The following is a 24,105-nucleotide window of genomic DNA, read 5'->3' on the forward strand; positions in this document are numbered from 1 at the left end:
ACCATAAATTTTAAAGAGTTAGGGCTAGTGCTTTCATACTTTAAATATTTGATTCTTATGACAAGATCTTTCATTTGATAACAATAACTTTGACCCTTTGACCTTGGAGTTTGACCCACTTTTACATGATTTTTTTTTAAATTTTACTTTGGCCATATCTTTTGAACAGTAGACACCAGGACATTTATACTTCACATATGAAATGTTTGTCAAAAGACCTTTCATTGGATACCAACATTCTTGACCCTTTGACCTTGACCTTGTAGATTTTTGTACTTGTGAAAAAACTTTAACCTTGGCCATAACTTTTGAACTGTAAGGGATAGGGCTTTCATACTTCATATATGTAATCGTTGTGAAAAGACCCTTTATTGGATACCAAAAGCTTTGACCCTTTGACCTCGACCTTTGAGTTTGACCTACTTTAAATAAGCAAACCTTGACCATGACTTTTAAAGGGTTAAGGCTAGTGCTTTCATACTTTTTCATATTTGATTCTTTGACAAGATCTGTCATTTGATAATAATAACTTTGACCCTTTGACCTTGACCTTGGAGTTTGACCTACTTTATAAAAAAATGTTGACCATAACTTCTGAATGGTTAGGGCTAGGGCTTTCATGCTCCACATAAGTATTTTATGTGGCAAAACCTTACATTTGATACTAATTACATTGACCTTTTGACCTATGACCTTGGAGATTTTTGTACTTATTAAAAAACTTTAACATTAGCTTACTTTCAATTTCACAATTGTTTTCCAGTGGGAATACCCTACGTTTGGTACCAATTAATTAAAGTAGCATTTAAGAAAAGCTTAATCTTTGCTATATTGTCATACGGGGGCATCAGTGTTTTACAAACACATCTTGTTATTATGATAAATGCTAAGTTGCTTGAAGCTGTCCTCTGTTATTCCCCCCTATACACCTTTACATCTACTTATCAAAGACTAGAATTAAAAAAAGAAGAAACGAATTAATGAACTTAAACAATCGTCACTCTTTTTTTCAAGACCCTTTAATTTTCCCTTTTATTTCATAAAAATCTAAAATATTTAAAACTTCAATATCTCAGGTCCTACAGTGACTTTATCATATAAAAGTTATCAAACCAGGATCTGTTATTTATCGATTATCGATTATACCGATTACTTGAAGGAATATTGATCAATCTTTACATTTTTTCCAAAGTGCGTTAATATGGTCGATATTAACGCACTTTGAAAAAAAAAATATTCTTTTCAAAGTGCGTTACCTTAATCCCAAATTTTAACGCACTTCGAAAATTTTTTTCAAAGTGTGTAATTTTTCAAAGTGCGTTGTAACACTGCACATATAATTTTTACGTAGTGCAGTGCACCATGACGCTCAATGACGTTTCGATTTTTGGTTATGTTTTTACGGGTTGATCATTAATAAATGGCTATAAAGAAGTCAAGAGAGCTCCAAATTTTTGTATATTTATTGGAAAATAGGTTACGATTTTATCTGAAAAGTTTGACCGTTTTCGTGGAAATTGCGCGCTCACAATTGAACTTGTCCGCGAACTTTTCTAACACCCCTCGTATATGTTATAGATCATGTGAGTCACTAAGTGACATGATGCTATATTTTTGTCCGTTGTTGTGCGTTGTCTGTAGTTTGTAGACGTTTGAACTCCTTCTACTTCCCATTAAAAGCTGAATTGATTTTAATCAATTTATGTAACTAGCATCTTTTAACGGAAGCTTAAAAGTGCCACTAATATTTTTTTAAGTTGGAAAAAATTACAATGTTACAGTATAAAAAAAAGAATAGATCATTTTGATATTGGTCCTACTCTATGAAAGGTAATTTCCACATTAAAGTTCGTAATTCCTATTTTAACTTCTTTTCCAACTTGAATTTTTTTTAACTCTGAAGTTGGATACAGTTCCAACTTTAATTTTTGGCATTTCTAACTTGAGCTTTTTAAAAAAACGTTTTCTTAAATTATAATTACTACCATATTACAAAAATGTTTAAATTTTTATTTATTATTGTTTTTTTTTATCATCCTGTGTTTTCTATACCTTTGATCCAGTGTAAGACTATACTGTGAATATATGTAACAAATCCTACATTTTCATGATGATTTAACTTGTCGTATTGCACTACCATGACATACTTGTATAAATATTAAATCATATTACATTATACATCTATACGATTCAAATGTAAACAGTTTAATCATATTGTAATTTTTTTATGCCCGCTGAGGGCCCTTGATTGGTGAATAAACTGGCATTGCGGTTATAGAGTAATATACTAGATTTCGTTCACCTGATTTATATATAAGGCTATATGACACATCAGCCGACAAGGGATGCTTAATCCTTCTATGCAACTTATTCCCATTCTTGCCTTGTCCTCTGCTTAATATTGATGATATTGCTTCCTGTTCATTTACATCAACTTTAAGTTTTCATTTGTCAACTCTCTGATTAAAAAGTCAATAATCTTGCTCAAATATACAACACAGAGATATTATACCTATCCGTATTTCAACATATGACAAAACACAATAGAGTAGATTTCGGGGTTTCTGGGTGACGTACCTCTGTGCAATTCTTTTAAACTAAGCTTGTGGTCTTGGTGCACAAAAAACAGGACCGGTTCTCCAATAGCTGTTTTACTATGTTGGTCCCGACGAAGTAAGATTTTCTCCGACACAGTAACGATTAAAATTTTCTGCGTGCGACACAGTAAAAATTTTGCCGACACAGTAAGATCGGTTATAATTAGAAAACAAGAGGCCCAAGGGCCTTGAATCGCTCTTCTGATATATTTGTACAATCTATCACTTCTATTAGAAGCCTCCAACTCTATTAGTATCATAAGACCCAAAATGCATTAACTTACAAAGATTGATAATATTTAGCCATTTAAGACTGAAGATATTATAATATAATTATAAAATACCATAAGTAGGTCACAGTGACCTACCTTTTGATTGAAATTTCTGAGAACTCAAGATACAGTAATTGACAAAGACTGATGATTCTAAGTAAATAAGAACCTGATATATTCAAAAGTATGTCACCATAACCTATTTTTTAGTCAACCTTCTCTGAAAACCCAAGATGCATCATCTGACAAAGTTTGACGATTCTAAGCCAAAAAGTATCAGAGATAATTAAATATAGCCTTCAAATGTTAAAAGTAGGTCACGGTGACCTACTTTTTGGTCGACATTATCCAAAAACCCAAGATGCCTAAACTGACAAAGTTTGATGATTTTAAGCCAATAAGTACCTGATATATTCAAAAGTAGGTCACCGTGACCTACTTCTTGGTAGACATTTTGTGAAACCCTAAGATGCCTCAACTGACAAAGTTTGATGATTCCAAGCCAATAAGTACTAGATATAATCAAATATAGCCATAAAATGTAAAAAGTAGGTCACAGTGACCTACTTTTTGGTAAACGTTTCAAAAATCCAAGGTGTCTAAACTGACAAAGTTTGATGATTCTAAGCTAATACGTACCTGAGATATTCAAAAGTAGGTCACCGTGACCTACTTTTTGGTCGATATTCTCCGAAAACCCAAGATGCCTAAACCGACAAAGTTTGATGATTCTTAGCCAATAAGTGCCTGAGATACTTAAATATAGTCATAAAATCTCAAAAGTAGGTCATTGTGACCTACTTTTTGGTCGTGATTTTCCCAAAACCCAAGATACATCACCTCACAAAGTTTGATGTTTCTAAGCCTATAAGTAACGGAGATACTTAAATAAAGCCATAAAATGTCAAAAGTAGGTCACCGTGACCTACTTTTTGGTCGTCACTCTCTGAAAACCATATAGGCATTGACTCACAAAGTTTGATGATTCTAAGCCAATAAATACCAAAGATACTTAAATATAGCCATAAAATGTCGAAAGTAGGTCATCGTGACCTACATTTAGGTCGAAATTTTTCAAGGACCCAAGATGCATATACTGACCAGGTTTGATGATAGTAGGTCTGAAGGTAATCAAAATATGCGTTTTAAACAATTTGAAAACAAATTCAATCAAAGGCCTGAAGGGCCTGCGAGTTGACTCGCTCGAGTCAATTGAGTCTTTTCATACATATGGGCACCATACCTCAATATATTCAGTTTATTTTGCATCTTAAGGGATTGAATACTGGTATTATATGTCTGATCCATGTTCTGTTCATAAATAAAGTGTATATTGCTTTTCTTTTATAAATACAGGTTGGCACTAATGGGCTTCCGTATTATTTTGTAACTGGATTCTATAATGAATTTCAGCACATTAGCTGAAGTGGTCAGTGTTATGGGATAATTAGGTTAAAGATTCACACAGCAAATCTGGATTCTAAAAATAGATTTTCAACAACAACTAGCTGCAGCTAATGAGAGCAGCAGGTGTTTGTGTTAGGGAGTATTCTAGGTCAATTATAAATAAACTTCAGATGGGAAGATTAGATCCGCCTAACATGCTTTAACATATATTCATACGCAGTAATTTTACATCATACAGGTATTTAATCAAAAATTTCTTTAAAAGCATATGAGGCAAAAAGAATGTTACAGTATGAAATTTTATACAGTTTTTACCTCTTAAGTTTATACAATCACTCAAACCAAAGCATTTTTTGCTAGAACTATTATATTTGGCGTATGGATCACCTTGATGAATGTGTGAAAAATTTTACAGCTCTGAAACGGTTATGTCGACAGGGAGTAGCTCGCTACGCGAGCCAACTCAAAAAGTAGGTCACAGTGACCTACTTTTTCATAAGTATGTTTTAAGGTCCCAAGATGCATCAAAGTACAAGATTTGATGATTCTAAACCTCCCAGTGTCTGAAATAAGGGGTTTAATGTTTTTAAATGGATAAGTCATAAAGTTCAAAAAGTAGGTCACAGTGACCTACTTTTAAGTTGACGTTGTTCGAGGACCCAAGATGCATCAACTGACAAAGTTTGATGATCATAGGCCTTAAAGTGTCCAAAATATGCCTTCAAATCAATTTGAAAGGAAATCCCCGCAAAATTTAAAAAATAGGTCACCGTGACCTACTTTTGAGTTAACATGATGTGAAGTCATAAGATGCATCAACTTACAAGATTTGATGATCCTAGTCCTTATAGTAAGCAAAATATACACATTTTTATTAATTGTAAATTTAGGTCAACTTTGAAGTGACCTTGAGACCACGCCCTTTGCCCCAGGGTAATTCCCCGTGCAAATTTTAATCTTCGACATATCCTGATTCTTGTATGTAAGTTTGGTGAAAATCTGCCTGGTGGTTATGGAGAAGATTTTTTTAGCAACCAGTACTTTTGGTTTTGTTTTCCTGAGTATCTCCCCTTGTTTTAGGGTCCCAACCCTTATTTTTGTATAAATGGTAGCCCTTGGGCCAAGGATACCCTGTAACAAATTTGGTACTGATTGGCCAAGGGGTTCTTGAGTTATGGCCCGTATTCTAAAAAGTTTACGCACACCGCACAAATGGCCATAGCATTAGCTCTTTGAGCCTTTGGCTCAGAAGAGCTAATAAGGATGAGCACTTAATCAGTGTATATAAGACCTTCACTTTGCATTTTCAATTATCTCCTAAATCCTCGCCGGACTTGAAGCATGAAGGAACGAAGACAAATAATTCGTTTTCACAGGTAAACTGGTATTTGCATAATTTTTTTTGTTGTCCCCCGCTTGAAAAGTAGGGGATATTAATTTGGGTTTTTCCGTCCGTCCGTCTTTCTGTCTGTCTGTAACGCTTTCGTTTCCTCGCGATATCTCGTGAACCCTTTGAGCTTTTGCAATCAAATTTTACATAACAACTTTCTGTGGCATAAGGAAGACCCCTACAGATTTTGAGGTCAAAAGGTCAAAGTTCAAGGTCGTAAACTTATACATTCTCTCTGTATGAAACACTATCCTTTCCGGGCGATATCTCACGAAGATTTTGAGCTTTTGCAATGTAATTTTATACCAAACGTCCCTAGGATTTCTCTCAACCCTCTCAAAGTGCCCCCTGTTTCTTTAATTAGTATTTATTGTATTACATATCGCTATTTTTAGCACTGGGGCATGAGGAAAGTAAATATGTATAAAACAGGTTCTCGGTGGACTGTATATTCTTATTACATCTTTTAGAACTGTTTAATAAAGGTTAAATTAGACACCATGCATTGTGTAAAATTCTGACAATATCAAACGTGAAAATTTACATGTATCTGACTTCACCTTTGCATATAATTTTCGCCTATGTAAAGTAGCTCCGTGGTCTGGTGATATGTCTCTCGCTTCACATGTGAGAGGTCTCGAGTTCGAATCCCGAACGATTCATGTTCTCTTTTTACGAAATACTTTTTTTACTAAATGATTGTATTCAGCATGTGAAATGAAAAAAATATGAGGTCTGACTTGTACAAACTCATAAAATCATCATTACAGTGTGATAAATATTCCATATAAAAAGAATCTTCTATACACATAATAATTTCAAAAGAATAAGCAATCACATCTTCATACTAGTATCTATATTGGCATATTTAATTGTCCCCCCGCTTGAAAAGTGGGGGATATATTAATTTGGGTCTGTCCGTCTGTCCATCTGTCATTCTGTCTGACTGTCTGTAACACTTTCGTTTCCACACAATATCTCGAGAACCCTTTGAGCTTTCGCAATGTTTGCATATCAACTCCATATTAATTTTGAGGTCCAAAGGTCAAGGTCGTAAATTCGCAAATTCTTTTATAACACTTTCGTTTCCGCGCGATACCTCAAAAAACCTTTGAGCTTTTGCCATGAAATTTTACATAACAACTCCATGTGGCCTAAGGAATAAACCTATTTATTTTGAGGTCAAAAGGTCAAAGTTCAAGGTCGTAAACTTATACATTCTGTCTGTGTATAATACTATCCCTTCTGGGCGATATTTCAAGAGGATTTTGAGCTTTTGCAATGTAATTTTATGCCAAAACTCCCTAGAACCTCTCTCACCCCTCTCAAAGTGTCCTGCCCTGTTTGTTTTATTAGTATTTATTGTATTACATGTCACTATTTTTAGCACAGGGGCATGAGGAGAGTTACTAACTTATAAAACAGGTTCTCAGCGGACTTTATATTCTTATTACATTAGAATTGTTTAATAAAGGTTTAATTAGACACCATGCATTATGTAAAATTTTGACAATACCGAACGTAAATATGTAAATACATGTATGTGACTTCATCTTTGCATATAATTTTCGCAACTATAAAACAGTTCCGTGGTCTAGTGCTATGTCTCTCACTTCACATGCGAGAGTTCCCCGGTTCGAATCCAGGAAGATCCATTTTCTTTTTTTTCCAAATACTTTTTTTTAACTGAATGATAGTATTCAGCATGTGAAATGAAAAAAAAATATGTGGTCTGGCTTGTACAAACTCATAAAATCATTATTACAGTATGATAAATATTCCATATAAAAAGAATCTTCCATACACATAATAAAGAAAAAGCAATCAAATCTTTATATGCATATTGACATACATGTATTTTATTTGCTTCATTATACATGTATACATTTAATAATTCTACAAATTCAGTGAGGGGGGTCTGACTTTTTCCCTAAGCGGGGACAGGAATTCTCTGAATTAGCTTGTTATTTTTTTTATTATACAGAATATATAATGATTCAGTCGCAATTTTTTTATGGCGAAGACACCGAAAATTTTAGTGCTTTACGTAAACTCTGCAACACAGTTAAATTTCAAACGCTGGAGAACCCTGAAAAAAGATTGTTTATATTCTATAAACAATGTCAAATACATGATTTTTGTTTGAAACTTGTATTATTCTATCATGAACTTCTACAAGCTAAATATAAATAATATTGATTGTAAAGAATTACCAAAAGTACACAAATGGTCAACTACATTGAATAAGTAATGTATCAATTACATTACCATAAATCTTAATATTTATATTTACATATTATTACACATATCAATTACACTTATACAAAAAAGATTGTACTTCATTACAAAAGTTACAAATACACCACATATACAGATACACACATTTATAGTTCTAGCTGCAATAATGTATCACTTCCCATATTTTTTTTTCTAATGAAAGAGCTCAAGAACATATGAAATAAAAAAAAAAGTATCAGAAAAGGCTACATTATTACAGGTAATGCAGTTCTGGTAAGTGTAAATTACCTACGAAAAAATATTGCACCAAATATGAAATCAGTTTAGAAATAATTTTGCTCAAAGTAAATGTATAAAGAGTTGTAACATTTAACATTATTCTTGTATTAAGGCACAAAATGTTACACAAAGTAAATGCAAAAGACCAGTGAAAATATCAATGTAAGTTCATTTTCTTTTCAAATATGGTCCATGAAAAAAAAAATCAATAAAATATCAGCAGAAGTATTTGTATCATCTTTTTCTTCTTTGCTACATGTAACATATGTAACCTATATGCATACAAATGAAACACCTATGGTGATAAAGCCTACGTTTTTAAAACAATTTCAATTCACTGTATATCGATGCTTCTATGTTGAAACAAATTCATAGCCCTGCTGTGGACACCATTATATATTTTATGTGAAAGTCTGCCTTGGGTCTTACTTTCCCAAAAAAGGACATTTTTAGATTTTCTCAATGTATCTTAAAAGTTTATATGGATCTGTTATTTCTCAATCTGGACTAAACGTTCTTCAGATGGGTTTTTTCAATGACTTGAGCATATTTTGGGGGTACACTTTTTACATAGGACCTGCATGTTTTTTTTTTTTTAAATGTTTTTCACCCTAATTTTAGATGTGCTTTTTTACACCATTGCACACAATACATGCAACTTTGTGGTATTCATTAATTATTTTAAAAAATGGCATTGTCTACCACTTGAGAAATGGAAAAGAGAGAAATTAAGTTAGCTCTATGTCATAATGCTCTTATTTCTGATTAAATAACAATTACATACAATATTATCATTAAAAAGTACAACATTTAAATACAGTAAAATAAACAAAAATCAAATTAGAAACTGTATTTCCTAACCTGAAAATTAACAATGTTGAAATAAATAATTAGGAAAAATAATAATACAAACAATTTGCCAACAACATAATATGCCAGAGATTGCGTATTCAGTCACACTTCTTAAGAGCAGAGTTTGACATCAATATTGTTTATTTTAGTGTATATAAACGGCAGGCTACTCAGCCATAATTTACATGTTATTCATAAAAATGTTCAATAAACATCAGGGAAACTCTTCTTTCAATTGTAAGTTTCACGAATAAATACACAAACATTGCATTAAATACTTGAGTTCATTCGTTAAAAAAACTTGAATGATAACAAATTGATTGATCTTGAATAATAGAAGATCTCTGGATTTGGATGCTAAAAGCCAAACAGTAAATTTGCCAAATCCGGTAATACCTAGTTCCAAAGAAATTACATGTAGCTGGATTTGGCAACAGGCCAGATTAGATTACATTTTAAACAAATGAAATAACCTTAAGGGACTTGATATTTACATCATATTAGACAAGATGTTGGAATTCACAGCATTTGAAATAGACAAGTTAATAGACTGTAATTAGCTATTCAAAGATCAACTTCTCATTTCAGCCTCAATTTCCTCAAATCACACATCAAATAGTTTCATCTGCATTTGCTCAGCAACTTCAAAAATATTGACCAGCAGTAGTTATAAAGTTTCTTTCAAAACATGAAATTGTTCAATATAGACAAAAATAATTTGTCTCAGGCAAAAAAAAATTAAACAAAAAAAAACTGTTAAAAAAAATCAAAACCCAATGAGAATGCTACATTATAAATGCCTACACAGAGAATACAGCTTTTTTTCGAACAATTTGGTCATGGTATATAATATAGACTTAAATATAAACTACATGTATATGATTTTAAGTAGAACATAAATATAAATATTCAATGTATAATTGCACCACTTCAATGCTCCTGCTTTGCACGATCTTCTCTCTGTTTCTGGATTGTGTCAGCATTATACAAAGCCTCCTTGGCCAAAAAGTTTTCTCTGAGCATCTGTAACTTAACTTTGAAAGGCATGTCGGGAATTAGGTACATCACAAGCCACGTACAAAACACCACTAAATTCTGAAAACAAAAATAGCAAGCTATGTACAAAACACTATTAAATTCTGAAAAAATATAATAAAGCCAAAATCACTGAAGATATATATACCATATAAGTGGAAATTTTAGCAAGACCCAAATTTAGCGAATTGTCCTTACTGTGCTTACAAATGGGTTTTAAATTTTTAGAGAGCGATTTTCGAGATATAAAGAGGTCACCAAAGAAGCCATTACAACTAAATTTTGTATTACAGATAAATTTTTACTGTCACAAAATTAATATAAAATGACCAAGATTTAATGAATTAAAAGACAAATATTACATGTACTGTGGAATTATTTAGGTTCATTGGATTCCACAGTTATACACATATTTTTGGGGCTGAATGCCAAAGAAATTCCAAGCTTTATTCATTTTCATTTCTATTTTCAAGAAATATCACAATGACCAGCATATATAAATGTACAACAATATTATTGGAAATTCTTAACGTTTTTTTTTTCTTTTAGGAAAGAGCAAGGGCTTACCTCAAAAACAACAACAAAAGCCAGTTTAGCTGCAATGATGTGCCAATACGCCATAGTGAAGTCATAGTCTCCAGGCATGCCGGGGTCTTCAGCAAAAAATCCTCGGTACCTGGAATGTATAACATTTTATCTAGGAGCAATTTGTGGTTTGAGGGTATTTCTTGTAATTATTCTTTTAAGTAAAAATGAAAGTAAATATAATGAACACAGAAACTTAAACTATAGCAATTAGCCCTGTAATGCTGGCTAATTTTACAGTGAGATTCAAACACTGTTACTCACCTGCATTCAGTAACGTTGCCAAACACATCCATTTTCTTGTCATCGGGGATACTTTGGTCCTGGAAGTACTGCACCTTAAACACGGACAGACTGAAGTTGGTGTACCCTGACAGTGTTTGATTACTGTAGCCATAATAATAGACCAACTTAGGGATAAACTCCGATGTAAACGCAATGATCGCAGCCTAAAAACAAGGAAAAAAGTATTATTATTTAAAAATTCAACATACTCACACACACACCCTCTCACACACAAAATTTCTGATTATTTTTGTTTTATGAAAAAAGAGAACTATTACCTATAAAGTTGAATTATTGAGAATATTTAATTAAATAAATCTCATCACTCTCTATTTGTTGGAATAATAATCATACTCACACAAAATTTAGAATTTCAAAAAAAATATTTTTTATTCTTAAAATACAACTACACTTGTGTATCTACAAATTGCAGGGTTTTTCTAAACTTTATCATACTTGTATCCTAAAAATTAATTTACATGTCATTGTTCAGTAAATGATAGATAACGTACATAATTTGTACACAGATTGTAACTTACATTAGAAACCACTGCTATAGCTGAGATTCCTCGTAAGATTCCAAACCAAATACCTACATCACATGATTAAATTAATTATCACATAATACCTACATCACATGATTAAATTAATTATCACATGACTTACTTATTTTAAAATTAAAAAAAATTGATAAGAATTATGAAGAAATTTGTTTTTAATAGTAATACCATATAAGTGGAAATTTTAGCGAGACGCAAATTTAGCGATTTGTCCTTAAAAACTGGTAATCTATTTTTATCGAGATGTGATTTAAGTGTTTTTAAAATGCACATTAAAGACTGAAGCTATAACAAATAAAATGCAATTAATTTTTAGCGATATTCAATTTTAGCGATCGCGGCAACCTAGCTAATAATGCCAAAATTAAATCCTCGCTAAAATTTCTAATAGAACGGTATTGTAATCACAATTCAGTGATGAGTATTTCAACAAAAAATATATTGCACAAAAACTAAAAATACATTATCGAACAATTAATTATCAAATGAGAATATATGACATGACTGATTGTATCATTTAATCTTAATCAAAGAACATATATTGACTTCAAAGATGGATCTAACATCCGATTATTATGATTTTTTTTCTTACAATTTCCTTCAGCCTAATGAGAAATAACTTCAATGTAGAACTAAATGCAAGTCTTTCTCTATCTTTATTGTGCTCATTCATTCCAACATTACCTATATCTTGAGCTCGTTCAATCTGACTTTACCTATATCTTGAGCTCGTTCAGCTAAGGGTCTCTTCCACTGTGTGGTGAACTTGTAAGCATCCACTCGGATCTCTATAATGTTGTTAATGAGTGCAAACAGAGGTGCTAGAGGAAAAGCAGCCACAAAAATTGTCACAAAGCCATACTGAATCACTGAAAAGAAATTAACCAAAAAATCAACAAAGCCATTATGATTCTATGAAAAGATTGACACAACTGGAGATCAAACAAAAGATATGCTGTGAAATATTCGTGGGGGGTTAATTTTCGTTGTTTTTGAGGTATGAGGACACCCAAGAATTTATGACCACCACGAAATGTGAAATTTTATATGCATTACTACAGTACCGACCAGACCCAACCTGACACCAAAGCAGTCCCAGAAAGCAGTCCCTGGGACTGCTCTGGGACTGCTCTGGGACCGCTATGGGACTGCTCTGGGACTGCTATGAAAAGCAGTCCCAGCAGTCCCAGCTGCCCCTGGGACTGCTTTCTGGGACTGCTTTGTTCACTGATGTGTGACAAAGGTTCTGAGTGACATGATAGCTCCGCCCCCTTGTGTATTCTGAATTTGCAGGCTCCCTATTGTTTTGTTTACTTGCAGCAGAGAGGAGTTTTAACTGTTTAATACGCAAGGATTTCTTATAATCTTTTAATAACTGGAGATTACATGTTTTATAGTTAATTTATAGTTTTAGGAACTGTATATTTACACAAATGTAATAAAGAATATTTTAAAAAATAAAGTTGATATATAAGGAAGTCAGGAGGAGATTTTTATTTCTAAAGTATATAAAACTACTCATAAGAAAAAATATCTACATGTAGATTTCTTTTCTTATTAAATCTGAAATTAAATACTCACATTTTTCATATGGCACTATTTAAAAAATCATTACATTTAGATATAAGATATTTTAATTGAAAAGGCTACATGTTTTACAAGCACAATGCTAAAAGAGTATTTCATACAACCCTCAAATAAAAATCTAACAATTTATTTTATGACATGAAATAAAATTATGCCAACATTCTTCCGTAACATAAGCAATTTGAACAAATATACGGGAATTTACAGATGAATTAGTTTTTAATTTATGAATAAGTTATTAAAAGAGTAAATTAAAAAAAAAAATTAATAAACAGTTGAAAACCTGTAATACCTGGAATTGTGATTTATTTCTTTTTTGTTTTGTTTACCTGGCCATTAATGTGTATGAACACCTGTGGTTTCAATCGCCTTTGGGCAGAAAATCAATCATGCATGTTATTTGGGTTCACGTATCAGTATTACACATCATTGAACATGCTGCACAATAAACAATGACCCTAATTTCAATCTATGTAAAAAATGTAAAACATAAAAAAGATAGATGAAATGTGTATAAATTTCTTTCAAGATTAATTAATGTTGAACATAATCTTAGGATTCTATACTGGTCACTAATACAATTTACAAATAAAACAATAATTTTTAAATAAACATGTCAGTAAAGAATAATCAATACTGAAAAATATTACTTGGCTAAATTGCCATCGGATTTTTCAAAAGCCCATATACCGGGGTACTTTTTAAAAAATGCCTTTAGAGTATCCCGATAGTATGGAAATCGGCCATGATGTATAATGAATAGATCTATTTAAAACTAATTCTGGTGAAAAATAATTAATTCAACTTTAATTTTCTGTATAGAAAATAAATATGGGAGCCAGTATCAATCACAAAAAAACCAAGATAATTGTGATTAAATATACATGTTCAGTGTAATTCATTTATGTAGGTGTGTAAGCTTTATTCCTTCAATAAATATCATTTCAAATTGTTTCAAATCTATGCGGGTACTGCTCATACATGTAAATGACCTTCACATTGTAAGGATTCCTGGCATACTACTCAGAAAAAAATTCAACTGCCTTTTATAGTTCCATTGTTTATTGGAAATCTCATTTCTGAGTTAGCCCCGCCCTTTAAATTAATAAACCCGCCCACTGGGACTGCTGGGACTGCTTTCTGGGACTGCTGGGACTGCTTTCTGAGACCGCTGGGACTGCTGGGACCGCTCTGGGACTGGTGTGGGAATGCTCTGGGACCGCTGTGGGACTGCTTTAGCAGTCCCAGAAAGCAGTCCCCGGGACAGCTCTGGGACTGCTTTGTGTCAGGTTGGGTCTGGTCGGTACTGTACTTGTCATTCTCAACCAACGAAAACAAATCCCCACAAACTAATATCTTTCCTTTGAACCTAAAAATTTTAACCCATGAAAAATATGTGATTTACAGTATATATTCTCCCACCCTTAATATGGAAGCAAATAGGAGGCTGAGGACAAGATAACATTACCCATTTCTAAGTATTCATCAAACAGTCCTAGAGCCGGCATGTTGGCCAGGTTATAGTCCTGCTCCCAGGATTACTTACCCATTTCTAAGTATTCATCAAACAGTCCCAGAGCTGGCATGTTGGCCAGGTTATAATCCTGTTCCCAGCGGGAGTACACCTTCTCTTCTGACTTCTCCTTCAAGGACTGACGTGATCGGAACCATACCATCACCTTACTATATCAAATACAGACAAAGCCTTGAAGAACATCTTATTCGTTCTTGTTTAGATTTTTTTCTTCTTTCAAAGGGAAAAAATCTAAACACTCAGTTTCTAAAATATTTATTTGCTGATTTGGACTCATGAACACATTAGAAAGATAAATTATTCAAGGAGTAATAATTATGGCAAAAAAAAATGCATGAAAAACATACATCTGCACAGTAAAAATATACCTAAGTGGACAGATGATCAAGAGATTTTACATTCATTTGGTTTCAGCTCCATAAAAATAAAAGCCAGTTATTTTACTTCATGAGTGGTACTTCTCAATATATTACACCATAATGAATTCCTACTTTACCTAGCATATACCGGTATATTAGGAGTTTTCAGTCACTATTTAGTGATGACTTACGGTATGACAATCTCCTTAAGATTGTTAATGATTTGTTTTCCCACCATGACGATGCCCAGCTGTATACAGAGCTCAATCAGGCAACCTGAGGGGTCACACTGAAAAACAAAAGTTATATGAGAATTCAGAATGAAAACAAAGGTACACTGATAATTTGGAGTAACTTGTGTTTAATCTGAATTAAACTCTCCATGTGAACAAAGCATTAAATTGAGGAAACAAGTAGAAATTTCTTAAGATTGAATTGTATTTCAAATTATCTGAATTGGGGCAGTTTACTTTCTTTTATGTGCACATTCTTTAACACTTGCTCAATTTACAAGTGAAACAAATTTCAGTTCATCATACATGAAATATACAACAAATTATTTATTATTTCAATAAGGCAGAATACAGGACAGAGCTATATGAGTTACCTCCTCTTGTCTACTGTTTATCAAACTGCGATTATAATCTCCAGGCCTTCCCACAAATCTATCAACCAAAAATAAAATAGATTTAAATATAGTTTATCAATGTTTCAAAATCAAAGTGGTGATCTTTTACTCAAGAACTGATAAGAATTTTACAGCTGATAACATTATACAAATTCCCAATGTGAGACATGGAGACCGGTTCTTTGGATGAGACCATAATTATAAACCGAGGTCCTGTGTCGCAGTAGGTGCTACTGTAGCACGAAAAAGAACCCTCCCTGCTCAATGGCTGCAAGCACTGAGTATACAACAAAATTTGCACCTCTCCAGCAGCAAGTGGTAGCGTCTCCATAAAATGAGTGAAAAATTCTCAAAAGTGACATTAAACAACATACAAACAAAACATTCTACAGACTTACTTTCCTTTGAAGAAGGCAATGTAAAATATGGAAGAGTAGAAGTTGACAAATTGGAAGAGGAACATTTTGAAGGTGAAGGCATCCTCCCACTCTGTCAGGGTCCTGTGTTGCTCTGAAAGAGAGGGGGGTAATTATAAAAAAAATTTGAATTGTTTTCATAATTAAGATAAACCACCTAAGCTGAATCTATCTTTAAGGCCTTATTCTAGAAGTCAACAATTCAAAGGGGTTAAATATAAAATAATTAGATTGCTAAATTGCTGTGTGTGTGACGAAAAGTTTAATTTCTAAATTCATCAAAAAATCCACAGGTCTAAAACATTTACTTTAAGTTTTAAAGATATGCTTAAAGCTAGATCAAAGAGCAAAATTGAATTTAATAATACAACTCATAAAATTTCATCAAAATTCAAAATTAAATTTTCATTTTTCTTTTTTTGAAACTCTCTGAAAAAAAAGTTAACTTAACAATATAAAATTTAAAATTGTAAATCATGCTTCAACAAAAAAATTTTTTTTTTTTAATTCCAAGCTCAATCAAAATACAATTTTTTAAAATTCCCAGCTCAATCAAAAATTTTTTCATCAATAACTTAAGAATCCACAAAATTGTGCATCATGCATGTTTAAACAAAAAATTGTGAAAAATACACAGTTAAAAATATATCCTGAATTCAGTTATTTTAAATTTAATATCATCAAAAAAGTGAAATAAACAAAATACTTATAAATCTACTAACTTCAATTTTAAATAAATTCCTAAACCAGGCAAGAACATGGTGACGTACATCACATCTCTGTGTTGGGATAGATTATGTGATGAGTTTATAATGTATACATATTCACCTTAAAATCTTCTCATCAGCAATATAGCATGCAAACTATACAAATAACATTAATTAAGATTTCTCATGAATGAACAAATAATATATTCTACATATTATTAATAATTTTTTATTTGTACATCCAGACAAGACAATACATTGTTGTATATACTAGCAGAGAAATACATTTGTGAAATAAGACACAACTCACCTAATTCTGTGAGGAAATACGCCACTTTTTGATAGAACTACAAGATATTTAACATTGAAATTACACTTTCACACACAATAACACCTTTTTATTATATTAAAGTACATTCACATATAAAAATCTCAATCTGTTTGAAATATTTTTAACTCCAAGATTTTAAAAATCTTTTCAATCAATCTTGGAACATTTCCTACTTCATTAACATGACGTGTGTTTGATTTGTAAACACAATTTAAGATTATAAAAAGAGAAAATGAATATTTCATATATATCATAACTTAATACATTTACTCTCAATAACTCAACTTTTATCCAATGGAAACTCAAGTAAAAATACAAATGAGTTTCCATGCAAAATATGATTGGTGACACACATACATGTATAACTAATACATACCGTATAACTGGATTTTAATGCGGGTGCAAATTTTTGCAATTTGATCCTGAAATAGGTATATTTATTTTTTGCGATTTTAATTTTTGCGATTTCACTTTGACAAAAAAGTCTATTTTGATTGAATTTTATTACTAGACTGAAATTTACTCTCTATCTCTCGAAGTTTTGATTGCGCTTGTATACACGCCAATCAAGCGTAAAATAGATGCAGTCTGGACTTACCTGGAAAGAGTGAAGGCCTTGGGCTGTTAATTGGGTGTTTACATAGATGACACTATACCTGTGGGTCGTCCGTGTGTTGTTATAATTAATGGGTTATTATTCACAGGGTAAATTAGAAACAAAGTCACAATTATTTTGAATTGAAACCGAGACGATAATTCTTTGAGATTAATTTAAAGAAGTTCATTTCAGTAAGTTCCCACAGACTATGAACTTTCATTTATGATTATAAAGAGTTTATATAATCCCAGTATAGGAAATATTACACAAGAAATTATTTTCTCAAGGACAGAATACCGGTTAAGAAAAATATGGTACACACTGGTGAAGGACACGATCAAGCCGCGGAATAGCCAAACTGACAATAGTGCTATTCGGGTTTCATATAAATAAATCATGAAATACAATGTAGGAACAAATAAATATTGAATCTTTAGGAATTCGTTTTATTTATTCGAAAAACAATCATTATTGTTGATATCAAGTAAATTACCTGTAAAATACAATTGAAAACGGGCATTATTTACATATACTTCCGGTATCTGTAAAAGTAGAACTTCGATGATCGCAACTGAAAATTCCTGATTTTATTTACGTATTTTTTGAGATTGAATTTTTTGCGATTAAGACTTGATCGCAGAATTTCGCAAAATATAGCACCCCGTAGAAAAATCCAGTTATACGGTATGTACATGTGTAATCTGATTTTACAAAGTTCAATGCATAGAATATTTAGATTTTATAAAATTAAGTATGATGAAAACCAAATTGATACATCCTATGATATAATGTAGAATATTGTGTATTATAAAATAGTTATGATTGTATAGCCATAACTTTCAAATTTGAGGATGATGATAATGACTAAGTTAATACAGACTGTGTTATATTTTATCGTATGTATTGTACAGTTAAGTAGCTATTATTGTAGTTATAACTTACAAAGTTGAGGATGATGATGATGACTAAGTTAATACAGGCCGCGGTGATGGAGGAGATGAAGCTGGCCCGAGTTTTGATGATGTCCTCCTTGTTACCGTACAAAATGGCTGACATCACAATACGGTAAAGAATGACGGAAAACACTGCGGCCAAGACCAATGCCAACTGTCAATAGCAAACACATGTATAATGTAACAAGAGGCCCACGGGCCTTATAGGTCACCTGAGTATCATGGAACAAGTCTTTCAACTGAGTAAAATCAAATGTGGAAGGAAGAAATATACACATTTACCCCAGGAAACTTTAATTACAATAGAGTTATATGTAAGGTACTAATTGCTTCATTTTCATGTAATAATTCTGTACCATTATCATATGCCATCAATGTACGAATTTCAGGGGTTTTTTTCGCAGAAGTATACCACATATAATAATGAAATATTCTTTGTTATGCAACTTCAATGCATTTGCAGTATGCAGATGTGGGACCCTTGAGTAACACTGACCTTGTACAAGTTAGAGAGTCCTTCTATCCATACTAAACAAGTTTTGTCACAACTGTAAACTTTTAGTGCCACATTAAAAATTTCATATTCTAGAGTGACAAATTCTGCATTTGGTGGTTCTTATATATTAATGTTTCATTAATATATTATTGTTACTATGAGCACTTTTAAAAATAAACTCTGATATGTAGTAATCCTTAATGCCTTTCTTACAGTCTTTTAAACACACTGTAATAAAAAAAATGACACATTCATAAGAAGTCATATTAGATTTATTGGTATTTTAAATTAACTCGGTATAATAATGATTTTCATGCATTAATCAATGGAATTATTTATCATATATAACATCAGATTTTGAAAAGAAAGCATCATGAGAAAACATCTTATATCGTAGTATCTATTATGCAACAGCTTAAATTAAAATATTACACAATTATACTCAACATAAAAATTCAAAGTAAGGGAAATTAAAAAAAAAAAAAAAAAGACACTGCAAAGCAGACCATTCCTTTGCAAAATAGATCATCAATGTAGATTATAAATAACTGCTTTATTTACAAACTAAATGCATGTTTCTATAAACATGTAACTAGAACAATGATTGACTTTTAAATTGCGACCAATAATGACTAAAAGAATGAAGTTGTATTTATTGATTTAGCATTGCATTTATTTAGAAAGCTTGGTGAACAATTCATTTATATATTATTTACTTTGTTCAATTTTCAAACAATATGAAAATACCTTATTGGTCTACTTTTTGAAATTTTACCACCAAGCATATACTATGTTTGAAGCAATCTTCATTTTATTTCTGTATCATCTGAAAGAAGCAAGGTTTACCTCCCTTTACGGGCTGGCCATTGACCCCCTCTTTCTATGCTACTTACCTTTAAAAAGTGAATGCTTCATGTCTTTGGTGATTTCAGACAGTTAGAGCATAAGAATAGATAATGTGAAATTATGGTAGCATGAACATGTTTTTTTTTTTTTTTTTTTTTTTATGTACCTGAATTTGTCCACCAAGCATAAATTGTATATACATACTTTTTAAAATTTGCACAAATACATGTAGTAAAAATTGAACCATAAAAAATATCCTAAACTTTTTACAACATGATCAAGAATGTAATGAACAAATGAATACAATATGGCAAGAACGACAAAAATAAATTAAATACACAATTTTAATCATTCATCTCCAAAGCATTTTGAAACAATGCAGCTAGCACCTTTTAAACTCAGAGTATCTATGATTAAAATTTAATTAAAATATCTACATAATGAAAATTGATATCTATTAAGGGATATATTTCAAGGAAATTTAGCTGTATTCAGTGGACTTGTAGAGAACAACTTTTTTAATCTTACATTATGAAAGCGAAAAGAAAGATTAAAAGTTGTTTACAAAGACCTGAATACATTTATCAACACTTTTTTTTTTTTTTTTAGAAAAATAAATCTTAAGATCATTAGATACCAAAAATCCAGAGAAATGGGGTTTTATTATATATACTACATGAAGTAGTTTCTTGAATTGTGTTGTCTGTAGATTCCAATTAATTTTGTTGAGGTAAATGATGGTAACTTAAAGAATTCTAGATTTATGAGGGGGATATCTATTTCTTTATGTTTTTGCATAAAATTTAAATATACATAAAGAATATGTTTTAGCAATAAGTCTGTACAAAGTGTTTTATATGATTAGTCTTAATATAATTATGACAACAGATTATAATGAGTTTCACATTTGATGTAGCAAATTAAGGAAGACAGTCTTTTCATAAACAGAGTGTAGATAACAGTTTCACATGTAACACAGGAGCCAGTCCGTTCAGAAATGGAATGTAATTGGTTTAACAGTTTCATATTTAACACAGTAGATTGTCTTTTCAGAAATGGAATGCTGGTTTTTAAATTTCACATGCAACACAGGAAATAGTCTTTTCTATAAACAGAATGTTGATATAACAGTACATGTACTAGTCTTTTCACATCACACGGGCAACTGTACTGTTTATAATGTCTTTGAAGATCCCCTTTTGACAATGGGTTGTATAATAACTACAGTAATTTCTGTGTATAACAAAAAATTCTTTCATTCAAATACATAGTTACTTAAATTCTAATACATACTTAAATTCAATACATATGTATCACCCACCATAAGAAAATCTATTATTTAAGAAATCAGTGTTAATTTAAATGCCCATGAGAATTGAAATATGAATTTTATAATTATTATACATGTACATGCATTAATTACGAAAACAGATACAGTGTACAAAGTACTTTACAAACACAAAAACATAAAGAGCCCTCTATACATTGCGCATGTTGCACACTAAAAAGTTCTGATTTTGTGGCAATCTGTCCTTTGATCTAGACAAAAAGAAAATGATTACTGAAATGTATAGTGTATCGACAGTATCAGTTAATCTGTGAGTGTGATTCACAACACTTAAATAGGCAAATTAAATTAAATTAAATTGTATTCGAAAATATTCAAATGCTATTTGATTGTATTATTTCATCCAGACCTAATAGATCAAGTCTAATTTAAAAGGCATGGTCACTAAAAGCATGTTATAAAAATATCTTAATATTTGATCAAATCAAATCTTGCAGATATACACCAGTACAATAATTCATTATAATAATTTCATATATTTCAATTTAAAAAAAAAAAAGAACATGCATAATTACATTCAATTCATAAATGACTTGGATGTTTAGTTCAATAATTACAAAAGTATACAAATTTACATATTGTGTTATAACACAAAAATCTACATATTTCTGTTTACAGAAAACAATGCTGTGATGAAATTTGAATTGTCACATGTACTATACAAAATAAAGGCAGCCAAACTGTTTGACCTGTTTTTTTGAAAGTGTGCAAACATTACATACATATTAAACTAATTTAATCTCATGGGCATTCAATTTTTAAACACCATTTTGTCCCAATAACTTCGCAATAAGGAAATTTATGTATTAAAATTTTAAAATTATACACTACATGTACATTTGTACTTTTTTAAAAAATACTGGGGAGTTATTGGGACATTATAGGGTAGATGATGAGTGGCAACCCTTGATTTTGCATAACCACTCTTGGCAGTTTGTAAATATTTAGCTTCCAATGGAAACTAAATATTTACATACTGCCTGTGTTGTGCTCTAGAGGGTTAATTTTAATACTGGAAAATACAAATGCAGGTATATCATTAGGTAACTTAAGCATTATTTGCAGCACAATAAATCATATTATGGTCAGACCAATAAGCTTGAAGGACATCTGTTTGTATATCAGTAAAGTTGGTAAATATTAGGTCTAACTGTGTCTTGTTTTTTGTTGTTACCTTGTTTATCACTTGCTCACAACCAAAGTTTTCTTTCATAAAGTTTAGGAATTGTCCATACTGACCAGAATTCAGATCCAAATTACAATCTCCCATTATCACAATTTTTTCATCTTTGTTAACAAATGGAAGCAACCTGTTCTTCAAGGTATCGTAAAAATGTTGAAGAGTACAAGAAGGCTGCTTATATAATACTACACACTTTATTGGAGTATTTGATGGCATAATGGAAATTATGGAAAATTCAACAGACTTGGAAGTGAAGGAGTTGTATGTCAAACACTGTAAATGATTCCTCAAATATATGACAATGCCATGATGTGATCTGGTATGGGAAATGTTTGCATCATTTCTGAACATTGTAAAACCCTCCAAAGTGAAGTCTTCATCAGAATCTGCTTCACAAAGCCAAGATTCAGCTATACCAATAACATCTGCAGCTAAAACACTTGGTTCTGACTGTATATCAAAGAAGTGTTTGTGTAGAGACCTTGCATTGTTGAACAAAAATTTGAGATCTTTGCATACTGAGTAAAGTGGTATGTATGAGAGCTGCAATCTATTATCTCTCAATCTTTCCATCTCTTTATCAACATTTTCATCTTTTGAAAGACTTTTTTCATTGAAATCCAGAATGAATAGACCATCAAGTGACCTTACTCTTGAAAGTGCAACATAATGTATGTGAGGAATTTTTCGCTGCTTTGTCTGTGCTAAGCTGATCACTGCCTTTGAAAGAGTTGCTCCTTGTGCTTTGTGAATTGTTTTTCCAGCTGAAGGTTGGAGTGGAAATTGAACTCTTTCATAGGTCTTCCTGTTATAAACAAATGTTCTTTTAGCTTCAAATATGGGAGTCCATGTAGTGTTCACATTTGTGCTAAACAAATGGTTGTACTGATGTCTTCTTGATATACCTATACTGGAGTCAGCAAACAGAACCCATACTATGGCAGGTCTTAATTGTGATTGTCTATATTCAATGTATTTCACAACACATGAAGCACCATTTGTCAATCCATCTGTAACATCAAGATTCACTGATATGTCATAGAGCATATCCACAGCAATAACAAGATTTGTTCTTAATTGTCCAGTAGATGCTGGGCTTTCTGGCAAATTTTGCACTAGTTTCAATTTTACTGATGCAGAAAGTTTTGTCTGTGATAACACATCTGTGTCTGCTCTTACATTTACTTTAACTGTTGAAAGGTTTTCTATCAAATTGTTATTAAAACCATCGACAAACTTGTTCTCAATAAACAGATGAGGTGCCTGTTTAGGATAGATTTCAGAATCTTGCCTAATAATGCGTTGAGAAATTAGTTCTTTGTCTTCATCTGTCATCTTGTTTTCACGAAGTCTATTCAACATTTCAGCAAATCTGAGGTCATCCTTTTGTCTCATAATTTCAGTTAGTTCATGCATGTGAAAATGCTCATGCCACAAATTTTTTGCTAAACTCTGACCAGGATTAGAAAGGTCATTGAAAATCCACTTGTCTCCAACAGGTGGCAACTGATACAAATCACCTACAGCTACGATGCTAATACCACCAAAGTCTTGTTTTCTACCAGTAAGTTGTTGGAGTCTATCATTTATGAATGTCAGCATATTATTTCCGACCATTG

General features: G+C 31.7%; 1 protein-coding gene and 1 long non-coding RNA gene across 3 annotated transcripts in view; one reads left to right on the forward strand and one right to left on the reverse strand.

Annotated features, from left to right (window-relative positions):
- The first annotated feature begins 4,184 nt into the window (after positions 1–4,184).
- On the forward strand, positions 4,185–5,551 carry LOC134232627 (uncharacterized). Its single transcript, XR_009984813.1, has 2 exons — positions 4,185–4,750; positions 5,042–5,551. It is a non-coding gene; the product is annotated as an uncharacterized LOC134232627 (long non-coding RNA).
- A 4,112-nt stretch (positions 5,552–9,663) lies between these two features.
- The window catches only part of LOC134232626 (anoctamin-4-like), a 36,629-nt gene continuing 22,187 nt past the window's right edge, over positions 9,664–24,105 (reverse strand). For both annotated transcript variants that reach the window (XM_062714623.1, XM_062714622.1), the window contains 11 exons: positions 18,603–18,767; positions 17,042–17,078; positions 16,007–16,118; positions 15,588–15,645; positions 15,172–15,269; positions 14,634–14,770; positions 12,217–12,369; positions 11,480–11,532; positions 10,920–11,104; positions 10,638–10,746; positions 9,664–10,130 (listed from right to left, as the gene is read on the reverse strand). In XM_062714623.1, the coding sequence (XP_062570607.1) occupies positions 9,966–10,130; positions 10,638–10,746; positions 10,920–11,104; positions 11,480–11,532; positions 12,217–12,369; positions 14,634–14,770; positions 15,172–15,269; positions 15,588–15,645; positions 16,007–16,118; positions 17,042–17,078; positions 18,603–18,767 (1,272 nt within the window). In that variant the 3' untranslated portion in view covers positions 9,664–9,965. The remainder of the gene's footprint in view (positions 10,131–10,637; positions 10,747–10,919; positions 11,105–11,479; positions 11,533–12,216; positions 12,370–14,633; positions 14,771–15,171; positions 15,270–15,587; positions 15,646–16,006; positions 16,119–17,041; positions 17,079–18,602; positions 18,768–24,105) is intronic.

This window comes from Saccostrea cucullata, unplaced genomic scaffold (genome assembly GCF_032062105.1).
Source record: "Saccostrea cucullata isolate Sc308-1 unplaced genomic scaffold, CSIRO_AGI_Scuc_v1 ctg4290, whole genome shotgun sequence".
NCBI classification, from domain to species: Eukaryota; Metazoa; Mollusca; class Bivalvia; order Ostreida; family Ostreidae; genus Saccostrea; species Saccostrea cuccullata.